Source organism: Hypanus sabinus, chromosome 3, assembly GCF_030144855.1.
Source record: "Hypanus sabinus isolate sHypSab1 chromosome 3, sHypSab1.hap1, whole genome shotgun sequence".
Taxonomy (NCBI): Eukaryota; Metazoa; Chordata; class Chondrichthyes; order Myliobatiformes; family Dasyatidae; genus Hypanus; species Hypanus sabinus.
Genome location: NC_082708.1, coordinates 8,877,052 through 8,905,005, shown reverse-complemented (window position 1 = coordinate 8,905,005; position 27,954 = coordinate 8,877,052). Strand labels below are relative to the sequence as shown.

At 40.2% G+C, this 27,954-nt stretch overlaps 1 protein-coding gene across 4 annotated transcripts in view; it reads right to left on the bottom strand.

Moving 5' to 3' along the window:
* The window catches only part of uvrag (UV radiation resistance associated gene), a 444,495-nt gene that overhangs the window by 184,848 nt on the left and 231,693 nt on the right, over positions 1 to 27,954 (bottom strand). For all 4 annotated transcript variants that reach the window (XM_059963685.1, XM_059963683.1, XM_059963687.1 and 1 more), the window contains one exon: positions 20,959 to 21,124. In XM_059963685.1, coding sequence (XP_059819668.1) covers positions 20,959 to 21,124 — 166 coding nt within the window. The remainder of the gene's footprint in view (positions 1 to 20,958; positions 21,125 to 27,954) is intronic.

The window sequence follows — 27,954 nt, the reverse complement described above, 5'->3', positions numbered from 1 at the left end:
CTAACCCACACAGCCAAGTATCCCTGGATCCCATGCTTCCTGACTTTCTGAATGAGCCTACTGTAGAGAACCTCATCAAAATCCATGTCACCATATTCACTGCTCTACCTTCAACTGCGTATTTTGTCACATCCGCAAAGAATTCAATCAGGTTTGTGAGGCATGACTTGCCCCTCATAAAGCTGTGCTGACTATCACTATCACTTCTCCAAATGTTTGTAAATCATGTCGCGAAGAATTTTCTCCAATAATTTACCCACCACTTAAGTAAAACTCACTGGACTATAAATTGCCAGTGTTATCCTGACTCCCTTTCTTCAACAAAGGAATAACATTTGCCACTCCCCAATCATCTAGTGCTACTTTTATGGCCAGTGAGAATGAAGAGATCATCACCAAAGTTGCAGCAATATCTTCCTTCGCTTCCTGTGGTAACCTGGGGTATATATCCTGTACAGCCCTGGGGTCATATCTATCCTATTTTTTCCAAATGTGCCAGCTCTTTCTGTTTCTAGTGTTCTGTGTTCAAACTTGGACCAAACTCAGATGACGCCCTGTAGTTTCAACTAAGGACGAATAACGATGATGTAACAATGAAGGAGAATTGAAATCCTTAAAAACAAAACTAAGCAAAATAGATTGGTTTCAAGTTACTGAAAGCTGCAAGGATCAAACCTTTCATTTACACAATGCATCAAGCAGAACAATGGATTCCTTTCAACACCACTGTAAATTTATAGGATTTATTTTGTTTAGGATTTTTTCCCTCCACTATACTGTACAATGGAAGCTTTGTAGGACAATGGCTGTACAGTTTGATTCTAACACAATAATATCAATCCCAGTTAAACTCATTTCCTACCATGATAACAAGAGTAGCAGTAATTAAAGCAAGCATATAAAGGGCAATAAGAGGAGCAGTGGCTGGTACTGTTAGCTGAGCCAACACTTTCACACTCAAAGGTAAATCATTAGATATCTAAAAATTTCCATTACAAATATCAGGTATTCCACTTTCCTAGATATTAAGTCACAAGTATCTGCTGGTAATTTGGACAGGTGAGCATTTTCCTCTCCCAGGTAATTGCTGTCATTAACTGGAAGCACTTTGATGCAAAGTTAAACCTAAACTCACGTGGTATGGTAGCAAAGTGGTTAGTACAATGCTTTTACAGTACAGGCAACCTGTGTTAGATTCCTGCCGCTGCCTATGAGGTGCCAGTACGTTCGTGTGGGTTTTCCCCAGGTGCTCTGGTTTCCTCATACAGTCCAAAGACGTACTGGTTGGTGGGTTAATTGATCATTGTAAATTGTCTCATGACTAGGCTAGGATTAAATTAGGAGATTACTGGGCAGCTCAGCTCAAAGGGCCAGAAAGAACTGCTGCATGCTAAATCTCAATAAAAATAGAAAAACCTACAGCCCACAACCTATAAACTCATTTTCAAGGACTCTGCAAGTCATGTTCTTGCATTATTTATTTGTCTATTTGCATAATTTGTCTTCTTTTGCATATTGTCAATTTTTGTGAAAAAATTTCATAAATTCCATTGTATTTATTTTCCTGTAAATACCTGCAAGAAGATGCATCTCAAGGTAGAATATAGGGACACACACAAAATGCTGGAGGAACTCAGCAGGTCAGGCAGTATCTACGGAGAGGAATAAACCACCGTCGTTTTGGCTGAGACCTTTCATCAGGCTTACAAAAAAAACCCCTAAAGTTCACAGAGTTTTACTTTTCTCTGCTATTGAAACTGGTCATTGGTAGTCAGTGAACAAAAAGAAAATAGATTTTCATTTTTCTGCTTTATATTACACATTTTTGCAGATTTCACTTCAGAAATTAAAAGGTCATGCAATCTCATTGAAGGTTCAAGTTCTGAAAGAAATTAACAGTCCTGTTACTCTGCAGTCAACATTGTAGATTTTTGCAATAAGCAATGCTCTTAGTGCAACGTTAAACAAGAGATTCTGCAAATGCTAGAAATCCAGTTGGAACAGTCATGGCCTGAAATGTCAACTGTTTACTATTTTCCATACCTGGCCTGCTGAGTTCCTCCAGCATCTTGAGCGCATTGCTAAACAAGCTAAATGGTCGACAAGCTACAATGGTAGACCATGAAACGATTTATTTCCCTTCTTTTATATCTTTTACGTCAGTTTTTTGCCTTGAATATGATTCTGGAACCGTCAGAGCCTGTGATTTACAGTTTGCAGATCATTTGGGTGAAGCAGTCTCCGAGAGGATTCCGGGAGGCAAAGGCGGTGAGCATGAGCCTTATGGCGAGGAGGCCGTAGGGGGCACAAGCCAATGTTTGACTCTATTTTGCTGATTAAAGCTTCCATCGTTCGCCAATTAAAACAATGAGGGAGACTGAAACATCGAGATAACTGCGGAGGGTGAGTGCTAGCTGCCTGCCTTTTGATCGCTGGTAGGATCACTCTGTTGCCAGAGAGGGAAGACTGTGAGGCACAAGGGATTTTTTCTGCGTTTTGGATATGGACTTGGACTATGGATAATTGAGCTTTTTTCATTCTTATAGCTTTTTTATATTCTGTGTTTTTTGCCTGATCTTTCTCTTTTTTTTGTACAGGAGAGGGGGATTTGGGGGTTGGTGTGCCTGTTCAGTTTTTGTTCGTATTTTGTGCAGGGAGGGGGGAAATTGGGGGTTGATGATCATGTTGACATTCTTTTCTTTCTTGGTTTCGTGGCTATTTGGAGTATAAGAATTTCAGAGTTGTATACTTTGATAATAAATGAACTTTTGAAGCTATATTCACATTTTTAATATACATAGAATATTTTAAATCACTTTACAGAGTACCATAAAAATAATTGACAATATTATGGCTAAAGCAGCGGGATTTGAACATTTCTGAAAGGGTGAAAGACGTGATTGGGGTTCAACTCCTGCTGCTGTCTGTAATGAGTTTGTACGTTCTCCCTGACATAGTTAGTAAGTTAACTGGTCATTGTAAATTACCCTGTGATTAGGCTAGCATCAGAGACGTCAGTAACTTGTGGCATGCTCTGTTAGACCTGAAGCGTGATGGCACGTGCAGGTTTACCCCCAGCAAAAGGTCAGACTAAGTTGGTCATCGATACAAACGATGTACTTCACTATATGTTTTGATGTACGTGTGAAGCTAATATTTAAAAAAGATCTTACCATTCAGAGGAGGAGAGAAGATATTAAGGGCAAAAAAGGTGAGGGAGGAGAAAATAATGCATTAAGAGTGGATTGAAATCAGATGAGCAAGCCTGTTACTGGGACACAGCACAGATATATGAAGTTGATTTCAGGGTCAAATATGACATGATAGTTTCAAACAGTCTGGTTCAGTTTCAAGTAGATATCAGTGACTAGAATAAGAAATCAATGGTTTTAAATATAGAACATAAAGCTGAACCAGCCCTTCAGCCCACAAAGTTATGCAGCCCTTTTAACTTACTCAAAGTTCAATCTAACTACATACATAGCCATCCATTTTTCTTTCATCCATATGCTTAAGAGTCTCTCATGCATCTGCCAAAGCCCATAAGACCAAGAGCAGAATTAGACTATTCAGTCTGCTCCGCCATTCCTGGCTGATTATCCCATTCAACCCCACGCTCCTGCCTTCTCCCTGTAACCTTTGACAATCTGATTAATCAAGAACCTATCAACCTCCACCTTAAATATGCCCAATGACTTGGCCTGCACAGCTATGTGTGGGATTAAATTCCACAGATTTATTAACCTTTGGATAAAGAAACTTCTAATCTCTGTTCTAAATGGACAACCTTTAATTCTAAGGTGTCCTAGACTCCCCCATTATAGGAAACACCCTCTCCACATTCACTTTAACCAGACCTTTCAGCATTTGATAGATTTCAATCAGATTCCCCCCCACCCCCCATTCTTCTAAATGCAAGTGAGTACAGGTCCAGAATTATCAAACACTTCTCATATGTAAACACTATCATTCCTGGGATCATTCTTGTGAACTTCCTCTGGACTCTCCAATATCAGCACAACTTTTCTTAGATAAGGGCCCTAAGACTGCTCACAGTACTCCAAGTGCAGTCTGACCAATGCCTTATAAAGCCTTAGCATTACATCCTTGTTTTTGGATTCTAGTCCTCTCAAAATGAATGCTAACATTGCATTTGCGTTCTTCACCACTGACTCAACCTTTAGGGAATCCTGTACAAGGAAAGTCCTTCTGCACCTCTGATATTTGAATTTTCTCCCCATCTAGGAAGTAGTCCATGCCTTTTTATTTCTTCTGTCAAAGTGTATTACCATGCACTTCCTTACATTATATTTCATCTGCCACTTCTTTGCCCATTTGCCCAATCTGTCTAAGTCCTTCTGCGGACACCCTGCTTTGTCAACACTACCTGCTCCTCCACCTCTCCCCATTGTCCGCAAACTTGGCCACAAAGCCAACAATTCCTTCATTCAAATTACTGATGTGCAATGCGAAAAGAAGCGGTCCCAACACTGACCCGTGCAGCACACCACAAGTCACTAGCAACAAACCAGAGAAAGCTCCCTTTATTCCTACTCTTTCCCTCCTGCCAGTCAGCCAATCTTCTATCCATGCTCACAAGAAAATCAGTTGATGCTGGAAATCCAAGGTAACACACACAAAATGCTGGAAAGAAAGGAATAAATAGACAACATTTCATGCCAAGGAGCACTGGGGAGTCCTGATGAAGGACCTCGGCCCTAAGCTTCAACTGTTTATTCCTTTCCATAGATGCTGCCTGGCCTGCTGAGCTCCTCCATCAGTTTGTGTGTTACTTTCTATCCATGCCAGTATCTGTACTGTAATCTTGTTAAGCAGCCTCACGTGTGGCACCTTGTCTAAGACCTTCTGAAAATCCAAGTAAACAATATCCACCAACTCTCCCTGCCTGCTATTTCTCCAAAGAATTCCAACAGGTTTATCAGGCAATATTTCCCCATTAGAAAACCATGTTGACTATGGCCCATTTTATCATTTGCCTCCAAGTACCCCAGAACCTCATCCTTAATATTAAACTCCAAGATCTTTACTGAAGACAACTAGCCTATAATTTCCTTTCTTCTGCCTCTCTCCCTGCTTAAAGAGTGGAGTGACATTTGTAATTTTCCAGTCCTCAGGAACCATTCCAAAATCTAGTGATTTTTGAAAGATGGACAGTAGGGGAATGGAGGGCTATGGTTGCAGCGTAGGTCAGTGGGAGTAGGCAGTTTCAATGATTTAGCACAAATGAGATGGGCCAAGGGGCCTGTTTCTGTGCTGTACTTTTCTATGACTATCACTACCAGTCTCTCCGCAATGCCTTCAGCCAGCTTTCAGAACCCTGGGGTGTGGACCATCTGATCCTCATGTGTCTGCTATGTTTTGGTCATGTATTGAATTGACTTTCTTTTTTACATCCTTCACATACATAAAAATCTTTACGTCATGTCTCCGTCTATATGTGCAATGTGCAATCATAGTAATTTACAATAAATAGAACAGTCAATGTAACATAGAATCAGTGTGAATTAATCAGTCTGCTGGCCTGGTGGAAGAAGCTGTCCTGGAGCCTGTTGGTCCTGTCATTTACACTGCGGTACCATTTCCTGGATGGTAGCAGCTGGAATAGATTGTGGTTCAGGTGATTTGTGTCTCCAATGATCTTTTGGGCACTTTTTTCACACCTGTCTTTGTAAATGTCCTGAATCATGGGAAGTTCACAACTACAGATGCGCTGGGCTGTCCACAGCACTCTCTGCAGAGTCCTGTGATTAGTTCCCATACCAGGCAGTGATGCACCCAGTCAGGATGCTCTCATTTGTTCCCCTGTAAAAAGTTCTTAGGATTTGGGGGTCCATACCAAACTGCCTCAACCGTCTGAGATGAAAGAGGCGCTGTTGTGCCTTTTTCACCACACAGCTGGTACGTACAGACCACGTGAGGTCCTTGGTGATGTGGATGCTGAGGAACTTAAAGCTGTTCACCCTCTCAACCCCAGATCCATTGATGTCAATAGGGGTTAGCCCGTCTCCATTCCTCCTGTAGTCCACAACCAGCTCCTTTGTTTCTGCGACATTGAGGGAGAGGTTGTTTTCTTGACACCACCCACTGTGTCAGAGAGATGACTTTTTCCCTGTAGGCCACCTCGTTATTGTTTGAGACTAGGCCAATCGATGAAGTGTCGTTGGCAAATTTAATTAGCAGATTAGAGCTGTGGGTGGTGACACAGTCATGGGTATAAATGGCGTAAAGGAAGGGACTTACTGCATAGCCCTGAGAGGTTCCTGTGCTGAAAGTCAGAGGGGTGCAGGTGAGGGAGTCCACTCTTACCACCTGCCGGTGATCTGACAGGAATTCCAGAATCCAGCTGCACAAGGCCAAGGTAATACTAAATTGGGGGAAAAATTCAGTTCAGTGGTATTCAGACCAGTGTTATGACATCAGAGATGATGGAAGGAGTGGAAGGGGGTTAAGCGAAAAAGGGCTGAGACTTAAAGCTAGTTATGACCAGCTGCATTTGTATGTAATAGTACTACAGATTCAGATGCTCCTATCAAAGACAGCACAAGATTTGAAACAGATGTGGTGTATGTTGAAAGAGAAGTCATGGTACAGGAACAGGAAGAGAAGTTGTTATTCTAGATTCTCCAACTTTGAATGTATAAGAATGGCTGTGGTCATAACACCCACAATACACATAAAACTAAATATTACCACAAATAAGTTACTAAAGTAACAAGTAAACTGTAAGTAGCTCATTGTACTAGTGACAAGGCCTTGGTGGTGGCAGGGTATTCATTAGTCTCACAGCCTGAGAAAAGAAGCTGTTACCCAGCTTTAATCTTTTCACTCTTTAATCCAAGAGTAAAATGGCCTATAAAGTCTGCTTCCAACAGAAAATAGAAAAGATTTATATTGAATCTACTGAGCTGGACAGATGAGTAACAGAAAGCTACAGTGGTGCTGTTCCTTCTTTCCACAGTCTTTGCAATACACACCGCCACAGATAACAAAGTCATATATGGCAGTCGTTCGCCTTAAAGGCCACCAAACTTTCCTGGAAGATCATAGCTAATCCTGCACCCTAGTCCATTTTCCTGTCTGATCTCTGTATTCTCTGGATTTCATATCCAGCTACACAAATTTATAACATAGCCATTCCCTGTCATCAATGGCCATGAAACACACTTCAAAAATTTGTGAACGACTAGGGTGAACTGTGAATCGAATTCTTCATGAGCTGGGCGATGAAGTATTATTGTTGGCAGAGGTCAAAGAATTTAAGGTTGGTTTTGCACTGGCTCAGATGTATGTGGCTTTATAAAACAGATTTACATTGTGCAAATATATATTTCGTCCCATTTGCATGCAATTCAAGTCCAGTGCAAACCACATGGATCATAGGGCATTGAGTGTAGGTTGGTCTTCTCCCCTCAAATCTCTACTCAGCCCACATTTATTCTGGCCTTTCATACTAGGAAGACTGGAGTTCTCCTCTCAAGTGAAAGAACTATTCATTCAGCAGTAAGCTGGTGAACACGCTGGACACAATGGCAAAGTAAATTTATTATCAAAGTTCATTTCATTAAGTACCATCTGCACCCAATAAAGTCATTACTTGGTATACAGTAATGTGCAAGAGTCTTAGCCACATATATATAGCTAGGGTGCCTAAGACTTTGGCACAGTACTGTATATTATGTCTTTCCAGTTACCAAATAACACTTAATACCACTGCGCTAATACAAAGCTAAGTACTCTTATTTCTGTTTCCCAACCGTCACTCTATTTTAACCAATGTACAGTACTGTGTAAAAGTCTTGGGTGTCCCAGCTACTATAGATATGGACCTAAGACTTTTGCCAAGTAGTGTATGTTCATGGTCTTCTGCTGTAGCCCATCCACTTCAGGGTTCGACATGTTGTGAGTTCAGAGATGCTCTTCTACACACCACTGTTGTAACACATGGTTATTTGAATTACTGTCACATTCATGTCAGCTTGAACCAGTCTGACCATTTACCTCTGACCTCTCTCATTAACAAGGTGTTTTCACCAACAGAATTGCCACTCGCTGGTGTTATTTTGGATTTTGCAACATTCTTTGTAAATTGTGTGAAAATCCCAGGGAATCAGTAGTTTCTGAGATACTCAAACTACTCCTTCTGACACCAACAACCATTTTATGGCTCACTTTTAAAGACTCAACTACTTATGTTCTCAATATTTATTACTTATTTATTATTATTCTTATCTTTTCTTTTTGTATTTGCATAGTTTGTTGTCTTTTGCACATTGGTCTTTCAATATTTCTATTGTGTTTCTTTCTATTTACTGTGAATTACTACAAGGAAATTAATCTCAGGGTAGTATAAGGTGACATACATGTACTTTGAATATTGAACATTGAAGTCACTTAGATCACATTTCTTACCCATTCTACACAACTGAACCTCTTGACCATGTAGACATGCTTTCATGCATTGTGTTGCTGACACATGATTAGCTGATTAGATATTTGCATTAAGGAGCAGGTGTTCAGGTGTAACTAATAAAGTGGTCAGTAAGTGTATATGCTACCATATACTACCTTGAGATACATTTTCTTGCAGGCATTTACAGGAAAATAAAGAAATACAAAAGAATTTATGAAAAACCATACATAACAAAGACTGACAAACAATGGGCAAGAAAAGACAAATTGTGCAAATAATATTAAATAATATCCAGAATATGAGTCCTTGAAAGTGAGTCTTACAGGTTGTGGAGTCAGTTTAGTGGTGAGGTGAATGAAGTTATTTATACTGGTTCAGGATAGTAAAGGTGCTATCTGAAGTAACAATTTTCAACATAGAGGAGATGAGTTCATGTTCGAGTAATGCCTTCAGAATTTTTTTGAAAAAATAGTCCCATCGATAAGGCAGGAGCGGATTTAATGTGCAAAGGAAGGAGCCTCACCGACAGCAGTGTTGGCATGTTTACTTGGAATACAAAACCCAGCTTCTGGTTAGCTTGAAACCGCAAAGATTTCTGATCCAGTTATGTAATAGCTTTGCCAAGAAGACATTCTCCTGTAAATTGTTGGTTAGGTGGAGGCCATTCTAAAGAATATATTTTACTTGGAATTCTAATTTTAGCACTCTATTTCAGAAACAGCCTTGGAAGAACAAGTAACTCTTTTATTTGTTTGTTTTTTTCATATCAGCAAATTTACACAACTGAATGAAATTTCAAAGTTCAGGGTAAACTTATTATCAAAGTATACAACCTTGAGATTCTTGCAGGCAGCCACAAAGCAAAGAAAAACAAAAGAATCCACGAGAAACCTCACACAATAAAGACCGACAAACATCCACTGTGCAAAAAAAGAACAAATAGTGCAACAATTCAAAAAGTAAACAAAAATACACAACATAAACTGGAGAGTCCTTGAAAATGAGGCCAAACCACGAAGCCAGTTCAGCTGTCCAGCTTCACTCGTTACAATGCTGAACAGACTGGTTTGTGTTTGCTCTGTGGAATACAATGAGACTGCTCAATCTCCACGCATTTTGGAAAATTATTTCATGATCAAACTACCATCAGTTTCCATTTCACTAGCATGGAGGAAATATCTGTGGAAAATAAACCTTTTTGTAACAATATGAACATTCTTAAGCCTTTCAGGACTCTGGGCATCTCCTGATGAAATCTGAACTGAATGGTCAGCTTACACAAATGTCTTTGTACACATTTTATTTATGGAATTCAACCAAAGCACTAATGTAAAGTATGAACAACAGATACAATTAGAAAGTCTACATTGATTCTTATAATGACTATAATAACTTCTTCCAAAGGCAAAGTACAAATGCTGCTCATAGACATTTTTAAGTTTAGTGTTTAAGACCATAAAAGAGGAGCACCACTATTCCATCATGACTGATTTATTATCAGTCTCAATCCCATTCTCCATCCTTCACCCCATTAACATTGAATGCCATTACAAATCAAGAATTTATCAACTTTAGCTTTAAATATACCCAATGACTTGGCCTCCATGGCCATCTGTGGCAATAAATTCCAGATTCACCACCTTCTGGCTAAAGAAGGTTCTAGATTCCTCCACTACAGAAAACATCCTCTTCGTGCCCACTCTATTGAGGCCTTTCAATATTCGATAGGTTTCAATAACATTCCACACCCGCTCCCAATTCTTCCAAATTCCAGTGAGTTCAGGCCCAGAGCCATCAAATACTCCTTAAACATTAATTAACCTATCACTTCCAGGATCATTCTTGTGAACCTTTTCCATTGATTAAAGTTGACTAGTTCCTAGAAATATTTGTGCAAGTATATAAATGTACTCAGTTTGGATGAGAGAGGTGAAGGCTGGCGCCCACTCCTTGTGATTCCTGCCATTTTAAATTCTAATTCAGGACACAGCTGAGATTCCTCGCTAAATGGTTATTTAAATTACTCTGCAATATTGGCACAAAATGCTGCATATATTCATAAGCCTTGACTATTTCTATAGAACATTACAGCACACTATAGGCCATTTTTCAATCATCCATGTGCTTATCTACATGTTTCTTAAATGACCCTGATGTACCTGCCTCTACCAACACCCCGGTAGGGCATTCCACTCACCCACCACTCTTGAGGGGAAAAAATTCTACAAATAGCTTAAAATTTTGCCCCCTCATATTAGGTTTCCCTGCATTATTTGTTAATCACTGAATGTTTCACTTGTTTAGAAAATGATGCAAATTTGCTTTGATTATATAGTACAATCTGAACAAGCAAGATGAATTTTAGAGGGTATGTGAGGCACTACAGAGGATCCAAATAAGCTGCAGAAAGTTGTGAACTCAATCAGCTCCATCGTGGGTGCTAGCTTCCCCAGCATCCAGGACATCTTCAAAAGGTGATGCCTCAAAAGGGCCATATCCTTCATTAAGGACCCCCATCACCCAGGATATGCCCTCTTCTCACTGCTACCATCAGAAAGGAGGTACAGAAGTCTGAAGTTTCCTTTCCTTTCCTTTCCTTTTAGTTAGTCCTGACGAAGGGTCTTGGCCCGAAACATTGACAGAGCTTCTCCTCGTAGATGCTGCCTGGCCTGCTGTGTTCCACCAGCATTTTGTGTGTGTTGCTTGAATTTCCAGCATCTGCAGATTTCCTCGTGTTTGAATATGTAATTATACTCACTTCTTCTACGACTCCCCAACCCACGTCACATTTTATTGTAACCCATAAAAAAAACATGCAGCACAAAATACAGAGAGAAAACAGATACATGTCTTCTACATGGAAAAACCTAGTGCAGCCATTTCCAAACTCGCAAAAACTTGCTGACATTAAAGAGGTGAAAGTGATGGAAAAAGAATGAGGTTAAGATTCTAAGTATTTAGATAGACCATACAACCAGGCAGAAATACAAATGGAATTTAACCAAAGAAATGTGAAATATTGTACATTGGTCAATAAAACGTGTATCAGAAACAAGAGTTGGTTTTATGGTTTGATGTCATATTCAGTGTTGGCAGTCTAGGAATAAACTGATTCGGTCCACTTCTTCTTTGAAAGCCAAATAAATCAATAACTTTGGTATGAAGTTCCATTCCACTTGTTGTGTAATGCAAGCGGACTTTGAAATGGGCAGGGAAGTAACAGTAGACATGATGCTTTCAGTGTCTAGACATCGGGGCACAGTATTTGCAAGAACTGCTCAAATCCTGTGATATTTTGCCAGAAATGTAGTGGGCAAAGCTAGAGGTCATTCCAAAAATGCAAAGAGTGGTGGTAAAAAAGACACTAGGGACATTGAGTGAGATTCTGGTCACTATGCCACTAAAAAGATGCAAATACTTTGGATGTATTACAAAGTACAGCAAGTATAAAATATCAATATTCTTGAAGTAGAGGAATTTAATTGGGCTGCATAAATTATTAAATGTAAACATGGTAAATACAATATTTTTACAAAGGCAGGAAATTAGGATGTGTGCTTGAAACTGAAGTGGGTTAGATTACAATGGGAATGATCTAAAAAACTCACCGTTGTTGTGTTTACCTAGAAAGCTGTAGTTTTTGCAGTTGACAGACACAGTCGTGTTAGGAACATTTTGAGGTTGAGGGTTTATATAATTTATTTACTTTGTTTTTTTTTATTGCAAGATTATTTTACTAAATATTTAGCACAGTCAGGGTTTCCCAAAGGCAAATGGGTAAAGAAGTTTAGACGAATGGGGGGGGGGGGGGGGGTGCGGGGAGCTCATCGAAAACTATTGAATATTGAAAAGTCTAGATACAGTGGATGAGGTGAGGATGTTTCCTGTAGTGGAGAGTCTAAGACCAGAGCACAGCCTCAGAATAGTGGGACATCCCAATAGAACAGTGAAAAGGAGGAATTTCTTCAGCCAGAAGGTGGTGAGTTTGTGAAATTCATTGCCACAGACAGTTGTAGAGGGCAAGGCATTTGAATACCAAGTCACTTTAAATATGCATTCAAATATGCAGATTTAAAGCACAGGTTGAATCATTCTCGATTAGTCTACACAGTCTACATGGAGGTTAGCAAAGCATTTGACAAGGTTCCTCATGAAAGACTCATCCAGAAAGTCATGAGGCATGGGATAAGTGGAACCTTGGCTGTTTGGAAAAATTGGTTTAAAGGAAGAAAGCAGAGGGTAGTTGTGGAAGGAAAGTATTCTGCCTGGAGGTCGGTGACTAGTGGAGTGCTGCAGGGATCTGTCCTGGGACCCCTGCTATTTGTGATTTTTATAAATGACCTAAATATAGAGGTGGAAGGATGGGTGAGTAAGATGGCGGATGACACGAAGACTGGAGGAGTTGTGGATGGAACTGTAGGTGATCAAAGGTTACAAGAGGATATAGACAGGCTACAGAGTTGGGCAGAAAAATGGTCAATGGAGTTCAATCCGGACAAGTGTGAGGTGATGCATTTTGGAAGGACAAACCAGAAGACTGAGTACAGGATTAATGGTCAGTTATTTAAGAGTGTGGATGAACAAAGGGACTTTGGGGTTCATTAACAGGGGGATTGAGTTCAAGAGTAGAGAGGTCATGTTGCAACTCTACAATTCTCTGGTGAGACTGCACTTAGAGTATTGTGTTCAATTCTGGTCACCTCATTATAGGAAGGATGTGGAAGCTATGGAGAGGGTGCAGAGGAGATTTACCAGGATGTTGCCTGGATTGGAGAACAAGTCATATGAGGCAAGGATAGTTTCTCTTTGGAGCGTAGAGGAATGAGAGGGGACTTGATAGAGGTCTACAAGACTATGAGAGGCATAGATAGGGTGGGTAGTCAGTACCTGTTTCCCAGGGCACCAATAGCAAAGACCAGAGGGTAGATGTACAAAATTAAGGGAGGGAAGTTTAGGGGAGACAGGGGTAAGTTTTTTACACAGAGGGTTGTGAGTGCCTGGAATGACTTGCCAGGGATGGTGGTGCAGGCTAAAACATTAGGGGTATTTAAGAGCCTCTTGAACAGGCACATGGATGAAAGAAAAATGGAAGGTTATGGGGTAGTGTGGTTTAGTACTTTTTTTTAAAGGATTATATGGGTTGGCACAACATGGAGGGCTGAAGGGCCTGTACTGTGCTGTAGTGTTCTATGGTTCTAGTCAGGGCATCAAAGGTTACAGGGAAAAGGTAGGAGAATGGGGTTGAGAGGGATAATTAATCAGCCATGATGAAATGGCAGAGCAGAGTCATAGAACATAGAAAACTTACAGCACAATACAGGCCCTTCGGCCCACAAAGTTGTGCTGAACATGTCCTTACCTTAGAAATTACTAGGCTTCCCAATAGCCCTCTATTTTTCTAAGCTCCATGTACCTAACTAAAAGTCTCTTAAAAAACTTACCCCTGACATCTCCTTTATACCTACTCCCCAGCACCTTAAACCTGTGTCCTCTTGTGGCAACCATTTCTGCCCTGGGAAAAAGCCTCTGACTATCCACTTGATCAACGCCTCTCATAATCTTATACACCTCTATCAGGTCACCTTTCATCCTCCGTTGCTCCAAGGAGAAAAGGCCGAGTTCACTCAAGGCATGCTCCCCAAACCAGGCAACATCCTTGTAAATCTCCTCTGCACCCTTTCTTTGGCTTCCACATCCTTTCTGTAGTGAGGCGACCAGAAATGAGCACAGTACTTCAAGTGGGGTCTGACCAGGGTGCTATATCGCTGCAACATTATCTCTTGGCTCCTAAATTCAATTCCACGATTGATGAAGGTCAATACACCTTATGCCTTCTTAACCACAGAGTCAACCTGCACAGCTGCTTTGAGCATCCCAAGGACTTGGACCCCAAGATCCCTCTGAGCCTCCACGCTGCCAAGAGTCTTATCATTAATACTAAATTCTGCCATCATATTTAACTTACCAAAATGAACCACTTCACACATATCTGAGTTGAACTCCGCCTGCCAGTTCTCCATCCTATCAATGTCCTGCTGTAACCCCTGACAGCCCTCCACACTATCTACAACACCTCCAACCTTTGTGTCATCAGCAAACTTACTAACCCATCCCTCCACTTCCTCATCCAGGTCATTTATAAAAATCACGGAGTAAGGGTCCCAGAACAGATCCCTAAGGCACACCACTGGTTACCGATCTCCATGCAGAATAAGACCCATCTACAACCACTCTTTGCCTTCTGTGGGCAAGTCAGTTCTGGATCCACAAAGCAATGTCCCCTTGGATCCCATGCCTCGATGGGCTGAATGGCTTGATTCTGCTCCATGTCTTATAGGCCTGCTACAAAGGTATGGTTATATTCATAAGAAACAAATGGAAAAACTAAACATGAAAAAAGATCATGTCAATCTATTTTAACAGATGCATTTGTGTCATATTTAGGTAGGTCAGGAGGAGAATTCTGATTTTCCTTTTTAGTGGTATTGTAATCACTTGTGCCAGTCTGATAGGGTGTCAAATAAAGGTTTAATTCAAAAGAAAGGATGCATAATATTTCAGCATCTCATCATCTCATCTCAGCACTGGAATGTCAACTGGATTACTTGCCAGAACTTGGTAGGTAACTCTAAGTGCAAGATATGAGTGAATCCATTCTATTTTAACTAAACCTACACAGAGACAGAGTTGATAAATAAACCTACAGTCATAGAGTTACACAGCACATGAACCTCCTTTGAACCCTCTCCAATGTCAGCACATCCTTTCTTAGATAAGGGGCCTGGCTTGCTACAATGACCACCCATTGATTTAGCTGATAGATTTGGGATGCTAAAAGAGATTCAGCTATCTGCACCTAGCATGAATTAAGTTGAAAGTAAGCTGTCTGTGTTTTAACAAAAGGATCATTTGATAAAAGACATGCGTCTTCCAGGAGAGATTCCAGTACTTTTATAACAAATTGTGTAGCTTTAGAGAACAATTTGCATGAATTCATGCTCTCTCAAGGGCAGCATACCCAATGATACAGCATAAAGGTTAGACAATATGAAATTGCACCAGAAGTTTTAGCCCATTACAATTTATTCCAGCTGTCAACATATTCCCAGGTGCACTTTGATTTACACACAATTCATTGATTTTTAATATTATTCAGTTCAACCATAACTTATTTGAGAGAGCTGCCATTAGATAACTTTTCACAAATTCATTTCAATCAAAATGGTTTTGTTCTATGCTATAAATAATTTTAATACATTGTCTGTTTGATTACTAGCGTAAGAATTTTCCTTCTTTAGTACAATTGCTCATAATTTGCATGCACCTTTCCCCATATGATCTTTATTTATTACATATATTTATAAACATATATTAAAATGCGTCATTTGCCTCAAAGCAAATCAGCGAGGATTTGGCCAGGGCAGCCCACAACCCACTCACCCAAACCATACGTCTTTGGAATGTGGAAGGAAAGCCATGGGGGGGAAACGTACAAATTCCCTGTAGACAGAGGTGAGAAGTGAACGGACTGTTGATCACTAGCTGCTGCTGTAAAGTGATGTGCTAACCACTACACTACAGTACAACTCTGGTTCCTAACAACTTGCTTCTTATTGTTCATGTTTCTGTGGAGCACAACATTTAACACTAGGTGGTTACTACTCAAGCTGTCAGCCTGTTCAACCCTTCCACCCACTAACCCATCCCAACCAGCGCCTCTCTACCACCTCAACTACATTATCATTTTCTTTCAGAGTCACTGGATGTACAGGCACTCGTGTGCCGAGCAACACTTTTTTTGACATGCAATCAATCTACGTATATAAGCTAATCTTAAGTATGTATATATAAATAATCTTGCTCTTTTCTCGCTGCTGCCATCAGGTAGAAGGTACAAGAACCACAGGACTCACACCATCAACTTCAAGAACAGTCACTACCTCTCAACCATCAGCCTCTTGCTGATGGCGATGGGGATAACTGCACTCACTTGCCCATCCATTGTGGTGTTCCTGCAACCAATGATCTCACGTTAAGGACTCCTTATCTCATATTCTCGTTATTTATATTTGCCTTTGCACAATTTGCTGTCTTCTGCACTCTGGTTGATCTTTCATTGATCCTGTTATAGTTACCATTCTATAGGTTTGCTGAGTATGCCCATGGGGAAATGAATCACAGGGTTGTATATGGTGACATATTTGTACTTTAATAATAAATTTAATTTGAACTTTTGAACTTTATATTTATTGTTAGTTTCTCATGCTTTATTTTGTGCTGCATTGGATCTGAAGTACCTGGAGCAGCGCAGTAGCATAGTGGTTAGCACAATGCTTTACAGTACAGACGAACCGGGTTCAATTCTCACTAAAGCCGTGAGGAGTTTGTACGCTATCCCCATTACCATAAGAGTTTTCTCTGGCTGCTCCAGTTTCATGCCAAGTGTCCAGGGATTCCATCATCAGCAAGTCCAGAGTTTGAGGCCTGGTGGTCATGTGGCTGATGTCAAGGATCAAGGTCCAAGGATCGAATCGGAATTCCGGAAGTTGAGGATCGTTTGCCAGAATCCCGCCTCTGAGAATCTCTGCTAGGGTAGTCAAAGGACTAATAACTATGTGTCCATGTCTTGGGGTTAGAGGATTGTGAATCTTCACGAGCAGGAGGGAGGAACAGGGCTTGTTTTGCTGCTGTTGTTTTGTCACTTGTTGTGTTCTGTGTTGTTCTGCTGAGTGTTGTGGGCATGCTGTGTTGCCGCTGGAATGTGCTGTCGAGCATTCATCAATGGAATTAGGTTAGGAAACTTAATCAGAGCTTGCATTTTATTGTCTCTGCACAAGCAACAATGTAACTATGTTGACCCCGAGCCAACAATCTAGGACATGAATTCTACTGATCCCTTTGTGCCAATACTCATTCAGACAACTGAAATAAGGGATCGCTTATTGGCCAGATGATTGTTCCTTTCTTCTCAGTGACTGGCATGAGGGTTCTCACTTGCAATAGTAGGCTTCCGGAGTTGTCATGCCTTTACATTTAAGCTCCTTAAATACACTTCATTCCTGTTGGCTCAAGGTTATCTGACTCACCTATGACATCTTTCCACTGGATGTAGTGCCTTAGGTGACTGGTTCAAACCAGTCAAACCAGGTCACTTAGACACTGGGCCAAGATAATGAGATTATTCTACAAACTTGTCATTGTACACAATACATAGCTTATTTACAGATAATATCAATTTAGCAGGTCAATAGGAGAATCTCCTTCCATCACCCATTCAATTGCTCTGATTAGATTATCCCAGAGAAAGAAACAGTTCTCAAACAGTTTACAAGATGGAGATTACAGAGCAGCTTCACAAAATGACAGCCTTCATTCCTTCAAGTACATGGCAAGAACAAAGACAATTGGTTTCTCTACTTGTTTTCTTCCATATTTTAATTCCTCCATGGAATGGAGTGTGGCAATATCTATGGGCTGTCCCCAGCACACCTCTGGATATGTTGATCATAAACACATTTCACTGTACGTTTCTATGTACGCATGATAAGTAGACTAATAGGTTTGAATCTTGGTTGGCTATCTATTCATATCTATGCCTCTTGGTTTCACATAGCTATGTCATGGTAACTTCTAAGCTTCCTTTGCTGCAGGGAAAACAGACTCAAGCCCTCCAATCCAGGCAACATCCTTGTGCATCTATTCTATAACCTTTTAGCTTAAAGACATCTCTCTTGTAGTGTGGCAATCAGAACTGCACACAATAAGCAGTGTGGTCTAACCAATCCATCGTTGAATTGCCATCAGTCAAGTAATCTGGATGTAGATAGCATTTGGCCAAGAGTACCTTTATCACAAAGTATTAAGTGTCCCAATAAAGACTTTGCAAAGTTATCAATAATGTGTCAAGTAATTTTCATTGAAGAATATGTCACTTGATACTGTGTTATCAGATTCAGTTCTCATGCCAACTTAGTTATATTTAACAAGAATGTTTGATACCCACGATCACACCAACAATGATATCACCAATATAAATTAGCATTTGAAAAAAGACCTAGTGCTTTCCCAGTGTATATGATGCATAAACTCTTCTTGGGCCTCCAGCTGGGTACAGATGTTAACTTTAACTGACGTTTCGATGACAAACTGTGCCATCTTCATCAGGGATGATCCAGGGACAATGGTAAAACCAAGCCATCATGATTTTACCAGGGGACAAAAGAAATGCACTGGTTCTGATGTCCATGGAGGAATACCACAGAAAAGTCCAACAGATTCTGGACAATCCCACCTATAGAATTCTACAGTGGGTTCCAATGGACTCGACTGTGAGGATCACCTCCGCTTTACTGAAGAAATCCGGACTGCCAACAGACATAATGCAAGACACTTCCACCTCAGGCGCCAGTACCACGAAGACTGTACTACTGCGAGTTTTTTTTGTTGGTGGGGAGAGGGGATCTTTGTTCGCTGCTGCTTACGCGCGCGGGGGACGACGACTTTGGGTTCTCATATTTAAATGTCATTCATTCCTTGTGGCACTTCTCTTTTCTTGTGGATGATTGTGAAGAAAAAGCATTTCAGGATGTATATTGTACACATATCTCTGACATTAAATTTGACCTTTTAACCTTTGAAGATACTAGAACTTGTCAACGAGACATCAGTTAAAATTAACAACCATACCCGGCTATAAGTTTGAGAAGAGCTTATGCGTCGAATTAGCATTTATTTAAATCTGCTTCAGGAACTCGCGCGGATACCAAAATCCGCAGATGCTCAAGTCCCTTATATAAAATGGTAGTATTTGCATATATAACCTATGCACATCCTCTCTTATACTTTAAATCATCTCTGGATTGCTTATAATACCTAATACAATGTAAAGCTATGTAAATACTTGTTATACTGTATTGTTTAGGGAATAATGACAAGAGAAAAGTCTGTACATGTTCAGTACAGACACAACCATCGTAGCTCTTCTGGGAATGCTGATGCTGCCTCGGCATCAGTCGATGCCGATTCTCTCGTGATCTTTAAGTTCTTGAGGCTGTAGCGCTTTACATAGCTAGCCAGCCATCCCTTACTAGCCTTAAACTCCTTCCTCTCGCTCACAACACAAGATGCAAGGCAAACAATGCTCAAACAATGAGTGCTGGAGAGAGACTGAGGATCTGTGAAATGGTGGGAAGCTACAGCAGGGTACGCCTACACATCCAGTCATTTGCATGGATTCAGCGTAGTGCTCGGCGTGTGGCAAATTCAAGTTTTGCTTTTTGGAACTTACTGGAATATTTTTTTTGAATATTTTCAATCCGGATGCAGAACCCACGGATACGGAAGTCTGACTGTACTGATCTTTAGCTAATGCATAGAGGCCTCAATTCACTGTGCATTGGGTAGAGTCAGAGAACAAACAAGCACAGAAACAGGCTTTTCAGCCCATCTAGTCCATGCCAAAATATTAATCTGCCTAGTCCTATCAAAATACATCTGGACCGTAGACCTCTGTACACCTCCCACCCATGTACCAATCCAAATTTCTCTTAAATGTTGAAAAAGAACACGAATCCACTACTGGCAGCTCGTTCCAGACTTTCACCACCCTCAGTGAAGACCTTAACACTCATGTTCCCCTTAAAGTTCACTTCTAACCCTTAACCCGTAACCCATAATTGTAGTCTCAACCAACCTCAGTGGAACTAGCCTGCTTGCACTTACCCTATCTATAACTCTCATAATTTTATATACCTCCATCAAATCTATCCTCATTCTCCAATGCTTTACAGCAGGGGTTCACAACCTGGGATCCACAGACCCTTTGGTAAATGATAAGGGTCCATGGCATAAAAAAGGTTGGAAAGCCCTGTTCTGGGGAATAATGTCCAAACCCATTCAACCTTCCTCTATCACACGGGTTTCTCAATGCCTGGCAACAGCTTGGTAGGTGACCAGAATTCCACACAATTGTTCAAATTGGGCCTCACCAACGTTTTACACAACTTCAACATAATATCCCACCTCCTGTACTCAACACATTGATTTACGAAAGCCAATATGCTAAGAGCTTTCTTTACAACCCCATCTACTTGTGGCATCAATTTTGAGGAAATAGGAATTGATATTTCCAGATCACTCTGGTCCACCACACTCTTCAGTGCCCTACCAATCACCCTGTAAGTCCTACCTTGGCTTAGCCTCCCAAAGTGCAACACCTCACACTTGTCTGTAGTAAACTGCATCTGCCCTTTTCAGCCCATTTTTTCAGATGTTTCAGAATCCACTGCAAGCTCTGATAGTCTTCCTCGCTGTCCACTACACCCCCATCTTAGTGTCATCAGCAAATTTGCTGATCCGGTTTACTAAGGATACAAGTTTATGAAGTGCACCAAGTTTCTTCCAGATGTACTGTAGTTGGACAGGATTAAAAATGCACATTCAGCGACATCAGCAGCAGTCTTACCTTTAATGCACAAAGGCAACACAAAACTATTTCCTACACAACTCCCAGTGGCAGTTGTACTTACTCTCTCTCCTTCTCAGAAAGCTTGTCTGTGATGTTGTCTTTGACGGACGACCTGGAACCCCTCTGGATGATGGGATACCTGAGGGGCACTTGCAGGAAATAGGAAATCATAAGCACCAGATGTGCTGTGTAACCCAGAGCGACTGCGATGCTCCCTTCATCTTTAGCTTTAAAAAGAGAAAGAAAGTAAAGGTCAAAGGTCAAACTACTGCTGGTTAACTGTGCTCAAATAATCACCAGACCACAGATCTACCCAACTTAAAGAATGAAGGATGTTGGTTCTTTCAGAATGAAACAATTTTGGACATTACAGCACAGTACAGGCCTCCTGGCCCGTGATTTTGTGCCAACCTTAGTTTTCCTGTGTCTATGCATCTATTTTTTTTATCATCCATGTGCTGACCTCGTTTCTTAAATGGTCTTCAAAATACTTCCCTTTCTCCATGGTCCACTGTTCTCTCCTTATCAGATCCTTTCTTCTTAAGCCCTTTACCACTTCCACCGTTCGCCTCCCAGCTTCTCATTTCTTCTCCCCCCTCCACCCATCCACTTTCCCCCTCGCCTACCACCTGCCAGCTGGTACTTCTTCCCTTCTACTCCAGCCTCTTATTCTGGCTTCTTTCCTTTCCTGTCCTGATGAAGGCCTCCACCCAAAGGGTCAACTGTTTATTCCTCTTCACAGATGCTGCCCGACCTGCTGAGTTTCTCCAGCATTTTACATGTTGCTTTGGATTTCCAGCATCTGCAGAATCTCGTGTTCAAAATGCACCATTTGCAATTAGTGGGATGGATCCAAATGTACAGCTCAGGGTAAGGTGTAAATAGTGGAAGCCTACTCCACCTCCTTTCCATACAAACTTGCCATATAATAGCACCTCCTCTGAAACACATAAATCCTATAAAAGCCTTTCTATTTAATATATGAAATACTGACCACAGCTGAATCATTAAAAGCCTTGGATTATCAACCAACATCTTAAATGAACGTAAAACCATAAGACAAAAGACCAGTACAAGTCCATTGAGCTGAGGAGGAATTTCTTTAGCTAAAGGGTGGTGAATCAGTGAAATTAATTGCCACAGAAGGCTGTGGAGGCCAAGTCATTGGGTATATTTAAAACAGAGATTTTTAGGTTCTTGATCAGTCAGAGGGCCAAAGGTTACAGGAAGGCAGGAGAATCCGGTTGAGAGGGATAATAAATTGGCTGTGAAGGAATGACGAAGCAAGCTAGAAGAGCCAAATGGCCTAGTTCAACTCATATGTCTTATGGACTTGTATATTATGGAAGTACAAATTTATACGAAAGAATGAGGACAGCAAGATGCTGTTTTATAGATACAGTGTACGTTCAAGCAGACCAAGTTGCTTACCTGAGCTAACCGCAAAATGTAATTGTTAAGTTTTGAAACTTCAAAACATTAAACTAATTCAAAGGAAGACAAGGGAGTCTGGGAATGCTGGTCTAACTTCGAATTTACTTTCAGCAAGGCACTTACATATCATGTGGTAGCGTGATGACATATGCAATTAACGTATTTTTATATACAACCAGCAATTAATTATTTAAATGCACAAGAATGCTTAATCTATATATAAGATATATAGATTATATATAGATCTATAATATATGTATTATTAATAACAATAATATTAATTAGTATTATATAATGGTTAAAAACTGTGAAAACCTGGACTAGGAGCACACTATTTTCCGGCTACTTGCAGAAATCAAGTGGCTTAGCAGAGGAAGAGTTCTCAATAGGGTCTTTGGGCTGAAAGGTAACTTGCAGAAGTACATTCAAGAAAATAGAATGTCAGATTTTGCTAAGTGTTTTGAAGATGAAGAATGGCTGCAGAAAGTAGCCTACTTAACAGACATTTTTCATCGTATGAACCAGTTGAACATGTCTCTGCAAGGCCCTAGAGAAAATGTTTTGACTTCAAGAGACAAGATTCTTGGATTTAAAAGGAAATTGAATCTTTGGAAAAATCATGTGCAAAAGGAAATCTTGAAATGTTTTCAGTGCTGCTTGAGCTTGAGAATGAGGAAGGATATCAAAAAGTCTTGAATCTTATTGAAAACCACCTTGAAGAACTGGAGAACAAAATTGAACAGAATTTTTCCTCCCTTCCAACACAAGTGATGACCGGGAGAAAGACCCTTTCTCTGAATCTTCTGCTCAGCCTGAGAACTTGACTTTGAAGAAAGGAAGAACTTTGTGAGCTGTATTCTGATCATTCATTCAAGATGAGATTTACTGACGTGTCCTTGGACAAGTTCTGGATTTCTGTGGAAGAAGAGTATCCTGCCATTCATAAGAAGGCACTGAACATTTTGCTGCAGTTTTCAACTTCTTACATGTGTGAGCAAGGTTTTTCTTGCTTAACAAGTATTATGAGCAAGGATAGAAATGGTCTCATTTCAGTTGAAAGTGAAATCCGTGTGTGCCTATCTCAAGTTCGACGCAGAATTGAGAAATTTATGTATGCCTTATGAGCTTTTAATATTTATGAGAGAGAAAGAAAGAGTAATTTCAAGAAAGGTAAGCTTAGCTTAACTGTTTTCCCCCCCCCCAAGAAAGGTTGGCTAAAAGTTCATTCTCTACTCAAAAGAGCATTGGCAACTATTTTTTGATTATTATACATACAACTTACTGATCATGCTAATGTACTGTGGGCTCCAGATATAATAATTTTTATGTAGGGGTTCCCTGAGACCTGAAAATTATTTCAAGGGTTCCACCAGGACAAAAAGGTTGGGAGAGGCTGCTGATAAAGTTTCTGGTCATGAGTCCATTAGAAGAAAAGGCTATTGCAGTTACTTGAAAATCGGATACATATTTAAGTATAGATTGTCGGAAGAAAGAAATTTATGGCTGTATTCCATTAGAAAAAATTACTTATAATTTAAGAGATAAATATGAAACATTTCTGAAAATTTGGTGCCCTTATTTACAAAAGACAGGACTAAATATATAGGTGCTCTGAAGATGAAACAATTGGTTACTTGGGGAAAGAAATAAATATATATACTAAAGTTATTACGAACTCCATGGAGCATGTGGAGATCTTCCAACAACCAGGCATTCTTTCTTTTTTTTCTTACTTTCTTTCTCTTTTTTTTTCTATAGGGAAGTTAGGGGGAAGGGGTTAAGGGGAGGGGGGAATGGTTATATACATTTTTTTTCCATTCTTTACTCTGTAATCACTTAAAATCGCAATAAAAAAAGTTTTCAAAAAAAAAAAGAAAAACACTGAACAAGAATCATGTTCATGGAAGGACACCACAGAGGAAACCAATGCTCTCCAAAAAAAAGTGCTGCACATCTCAAGTTTGCAAAAAAAATCTGGATGTTCCACAACACTTCTGGGACAATGTTCTGTGGACACATGGGACAAAAGTTGAACTTTCTGGCAGAAATGCACACTGCTATTTTTGGAGGAAAAAGGCCACTGCACACCAACACCAAAACTTCACCCCAACTGGGAAGTGTGGTGGAAGGAGCATCATGGTTTGGAGCTACTTGCTACCTCAGGGTCTGGACAGCTTGCAATTGTTGAGGGAACAGCAAATTCAAAATTATATCAAGACATTTTACCGGAGAACGTCAGGGCAGTGGTCCATCACCTGAAACTTAATAGAAGTTGGATGAGGCAACAAGACAATCATCTGAAACACATGAGTAAATCAACCACAGAATGGTTTAAAAAGAAAATTTGTGTTTCACAATGGCCAAGTCAGATTCCAGACATTTACCCAATTGACATGCTGTGGTATGTGCCGAAAAGGGCTGTTCATGCAAGTATCCCAGAAATACTGATGAACTGAAACAGTTTTGTATGGAAGAATAGTCTAGAAAATTCCTCCTCACCATTGTGCAAGTCCGATCAGGAACTACAGGAAATGTTTGGTGGAGTTCATTGCTGCTAAAGGAAGTTCTACCAGTTATTAAATATAAGGGTTCACATACTTTTTCCAGCCTGGGCTGTGAATGATTAAACAATGTTCAATTATTTTTATAATATATAAGATTACTCAAATATTAAATACACATTAGTAATGTCTTCTATAAAATCTAAATAAAAAGCCTGCATGATAACAATGCTTTTCATACTTACTGTCCTAGCATGTGATTCACGTAGACAGCTAGAAAGCAACATCCATGGGTGACTGATCCCAACCAACAGAGAGCCTCCTACAGAAAGCTGTCGCTCATTTTTTAAAGAGTGTTTAAAAAAGGTTAACTTTTTCCTATGTGCACTGAAACATACAGTGAAATGCGTCATTTTGTGTTGACAAACAACAGTCCAAGGATGTGCTGAGAGCAGCCAACGTGGCATGCCCACAACTTACCAACCCTAACCCACTTCTTTGGAACGTGGAAAGTAGTGGAAACCCATGTGGTCACAGGAAGACTGTACAAGCTCCTTACCGACAGCGCTGGGAATTGAACACTAGCTGGTGGCACTGAAAAGCGCTGTGCTGACCACTAAACTACTGCACCACCCTGTGTTCTTTCTTTCATGCAAGCCCTTTGGCCTGCTATTAGTTCAAAAACTGATACAGATCTTGTACAATGTTACATAGTGAAAACTACACTGCCAACAATCAAAGAATATGTGAAGGTTATTAACACATAAAGATTGAGCTGACATTTACCTGATCAAACAATCCAAGTGTTATGTTTACACCAGTGCAGTCATTTTTTTTTTCTCACTAGGCTTTTATTGGTATAGTTTGAGTACAACTCCCACTTGATATTTTTATAGCTGCTGACACATCATCCCAAAATCCCAAAGGACATCACTGTCTTGGATTTTGAAATATTGACTAATAAACACATCTCATCCCTTAAAAGACATCTATTTGTTGCTTCCGTATCAAGATCAAATCCAGATATTTCAGTTCTCCACCACACTAGATTAGCTTTTTAAAGTTCAAGATTAAAACTGTGCTAATTAAAACAGAACTGGAGAACTTGAGTTATAAGGAAAGACTAAAAAGGTTAGGACTTTATTCCTTGGAATAGGGAAGGTCGAGGGGAGATTTGATAGAGGTATATAAAATTATGAGGGGTATAGATAGGGTGAAGGCAAGCAGGTTTTTTCCACTGGTGCAAGTTGATGGAACTAGACAGTTTAAATGGCTTGGCACAGACTGGATGGGCCGAAGGGCCTCTTTCTGTACTGTAGTTCTCTATGATTTTATGACTCTTTAAATAAAGAGCCTGATGGCTCAGCCAAGATAAGTGGATGTGGAGAGGTTGCTTCCAATAGTGGGGTAAGTCTACGACCAGAAGTGGAAGTTGATAGGTTCCTGATTAGAGAGGAGGTCAAAGGTTACAGGGAGGAAGCAGAAGTTGAGGTTGAGTGGGAAATTAAATCAGCTACAATCGAATAGTGAAGTAGACCTGATGGGCCAAATAGCCTAATTCTGCTCCTCTTATTGAATTTGCTATTTCCCCTTGGATTTTTTATGGTTATTTGCTATGCTTTTCCCTCAGACCCTTGAATCAAATGCGATCTCCAACATACCGGAGAGTAAATTTTTCCCCAATTTTTAGATGTATCATTCTGCGTTCAAAGATTTCAGACTGGCCCTTGGAGGCCAGAGCAAATTTGACTACAGCTATTAACAAAATCAACAGTTGATCCTTCAGTGTGAATATCACCAGCCAAATGGAGATACTGGTGGGATCCCAAGAAGAAGACCAAAAAAAATCCTTACTCAAATGACCATGGTTGTATCTTGTGGTATACCACAAACAAGAAACACAGTATGTTTCTTGGTTTCAAGTGACAAGCTGTTCAAACTCCACATGTAATCAAAACCTCCTTGATTAGATTACAACCATGTAATCACTTCCAGGACCTCATTATTTTCCTTTTAATTACCGTTGTATTTTTTTGTAATAACTATTCTGTTCACTTCTTAGTCACTATTTTGTCAGCATTTTCCCAAGAGACATGATATAATCTATAGTGATATTGTCAGAGCAGAAATTTCTTTCTCCCTATAATCTGTACTCTGCCCAGAGCGAATAGTTTCAGCTTTGGATGCTGCCTCTGCATCTGGCCCTGATTGATGGGAATTCTGGCTATATTTCATCCTTAAAAAGCAGCTGCTGTAAATGGAAACGGATTCTTTCTGAAGTGCGGCAATTACTGAGAGATTTAACTTCGCTTTTTTTTTCAAAAATTGTTATTTAAAAAGGCTTGCATCAAGTAAAACTTTAGCTCAGGCTACACCTAAAACTGCACAATGGACATGTGAGATGCTCGAGTTCAGTTACCAAACTGACAACTCTTAAGAGTGTTAAAAGCATCAAAATGTTTTCCAAAGTTACTGCTGCTCATTTCTACAAAGACACAGCTCACATCACTAGGTCTAGGTTTCAGTATCTCTAAAGATTGACATCTGTCTTTCTTTGTACATTCTGTGAAACACAGGAAAGATATTAATAAGATTGAAAGAGTACAGAGAAAATTTACAAGGATGTTGCTGGGACTTGAGTCACAGAGAAAGGTTGAATAGGTTAGGACTGTATTCCCCTGGAGAGTAGGACAGTGAGGTATACAAAATTATGAGGGGTATAGATAGAGGAAATAAATCGAAGCAGGCATTTTCCACTGAGCAACACACACAAAATGCTGGAGGAACTCAGCAGGCCATGCAGCAAAGAGTACAATCGACTTTTCAGACAAAAAAAGAGTACAGTCAATGTTTTGGGCGAGACCCTTCTACTACTCACCTTTTCTCACCAGTCCTGCTGAAGGGTCTCAGCCTGAAAAGTCGACTGTACTTCTTTCCATTGATGCTGCCTAGCCTGCTGAGTCCCTCCAGCATTTTGTGTGTTGCTTGGATTTCCAGCATCTGCAGATTTTCTCGTTTAGTTTCTACTGAGGATGGGTGAGACTAGAACTAGAGGTCGAGGGTTAAAGGTGAAAAGTGAAATATTTAAGGGGAACATGAGGGGGGATCTTCTTCACTCAGGG